Source organism: Sphaeroforma arctica (genome assembly GCF_001186125.1).
Source record: "Sphaeroforma arctica JP610 unplaced genomic scaffold supercont1.5765, whole genome shotgun sequence".
Taxonomy (NCBI): Eukaryota; class Ichthyosporea; order Ichthyophonida; genus Sphaeroforma; species Sphaeroforma arctica.
The window spans coordinates 1-1,855 of record NW_014034793.1 but is presented as its reverse complement, the minus strand read 5'-3'; the positions used below and the strand labels follow the sequence as shown (position 1 = coordinate 1,855).

At 39.1% G+C, this 1,855-nt stretch overlaps 1 protein-coding gene across 1 annotated transcript; it reads right to left on the bottom strand.

Moving 5' to 3' along the window:
* Positions 1-582: 582 nt before the first annotated feature.
* On the bottom strand, positions 583-1,630 carry SARC_15203 (hypothetical protein; the record flags this gene model as incomplete). Its single annotated transcript, XM_014290670.1, has 2 exons — positions 1,465-1,630; positions 583-821 (listed from the first exon to the last, which is right to left on the bottom strand). A coding segment is annotated over exon 2 (192 nt), but the record flags the coding sequence as incomplete, so codon positions are not given.
* Between the last annotated feature and the right edge of the window lie 225 nt (positions 1,631-1,855).

The window sequence follows — 1,855 nt, the reverse complement described above, 5'->3', positions numbered from 1 at the left end:
TTATAAAGAAATAATAATGTAACAATATAAAAAATACAACACATACGCACACACATTCAAATATGTAATGATTCAGATGATAAACACGTCTCGATGCACACCCTTACACACACGTGCACATACATATACGATATGCACACACGCATACAGAACGCACATACACATTACATATGCACGAAATCATTCGTAGAAGATTAAATCCGATACATTTGTGTCGTGTCGAAGCGTATGAGTAGTGAAACATTGTAAGATATCACAATGTGACCATAATGAAAGGCGAGTGTGCAAAATAAGTACTGCGTCGGGCGTGGACCGACACTTAAGCAAGATTTCATGAAGCCGGTCAAGTCTAGCGATGAACCCAACAAGCTCGAATCTCCACTAACAAGAATTGAGACAGACATAAATGGAAGTCAAAACCAATGAATGCAACGTATAATACACTTCGATTCTTTACGTAAACATACTAGCAATATTGGGTATATGCACATATTCATAAGTGCTAATATGCGGTAAATATGGAAGTATATAGCACACAAACCCAAGTACAACCCAACCCTAAAATTGACATTTCTCCCATACCTGCTCAATTTCTTCGTCCTTGCACTCTGCCGTCGTTGCCCCTAACCAGGCCTTGCCCTCAACAACAGGCGTGGGCTCACTCGCACCTCTAAAGCACGAAAAGTCCACATCAGGTGGGCCGCTTGATTTCACACACGACTTGTCAAACAAAAACAAGTCCACCACATTGATAACACATCCAGATTGAGTCATTGTGGTCTGAGCACTCGTGGCGGCGTTCGAACCTACATTTCGGTCGACTACAAAATATGTATCGGTGTACCGTGTTGAGTACATCAGTTAAGGTGATACACGCATGTGGAATCAATATATATTAAGGTGGTTTTGATTTGTTTAACAATTGCATAAAATTTGGCCTGCGAATTTGATGTAACAAAGCGACATCACACCGAGCCAGTCATCACGGAACGAGCACAAATGTGCTTGAAAACACAAATACTACTGAATGGACCATGTGCGCTACAAATTTGTGAGGAAAAAAAAAGAAGGGTATACACATACCCGATTAAAACCACATAGAACGTAAATTAGGGAAGAAAACGCCACGATCCGCGTACAGGTATCAATAGTATCGAGAAACACTATTTGGTGACGGCCGCTACCTTATCTCCGTCTCTGACACTGTAGTACTTCAGAACAAAAGCGCACAGAAAAAAAGCGCTGGCTACTTGTATCCACAACTCTAGGAGCAGAGCACAAATAAAGCTTTACACGATCAGCCATCGAAAGCGACGATTTAAATACGTGAAGATTGGTTCTAACACACCCCCATCATTTGTTGAAGATGCCAATGACTGTTCGTCCGATACAAAAGCGCATTGAGAAATAGCCTAACACCTCACAATACCAATCACATCTCAGAAAACAAGCGTTCAGACTCACTTTTCTGCCTTAGTTGGCACCAATTCTCGACAGACAGACCGCTTGGTAACAGCAGAACGATATTTGGCACGTCTATACCCGACGCAAGAGAGATAGACTCAACCAAGTTATTGCTGTCACCTCCGTTGGGGGTGATATCACTTCACGGATAGGATTTTTAAAAAAGAATCCATATAACTCAATTCAGTATAATTGTATTTAAATATGAATATGATTGTATATGAATATCACATTTCGATTAAAAAGTATATCGAACGTCGTCATGGTGAGTCGAAAGAAAACACGAAACAGATAACTACGATATATATATATATATATATATATATATAATAATAATAATATATATATGTTATATATATATGTGCGTGTGTGTATATATTATATAAATATA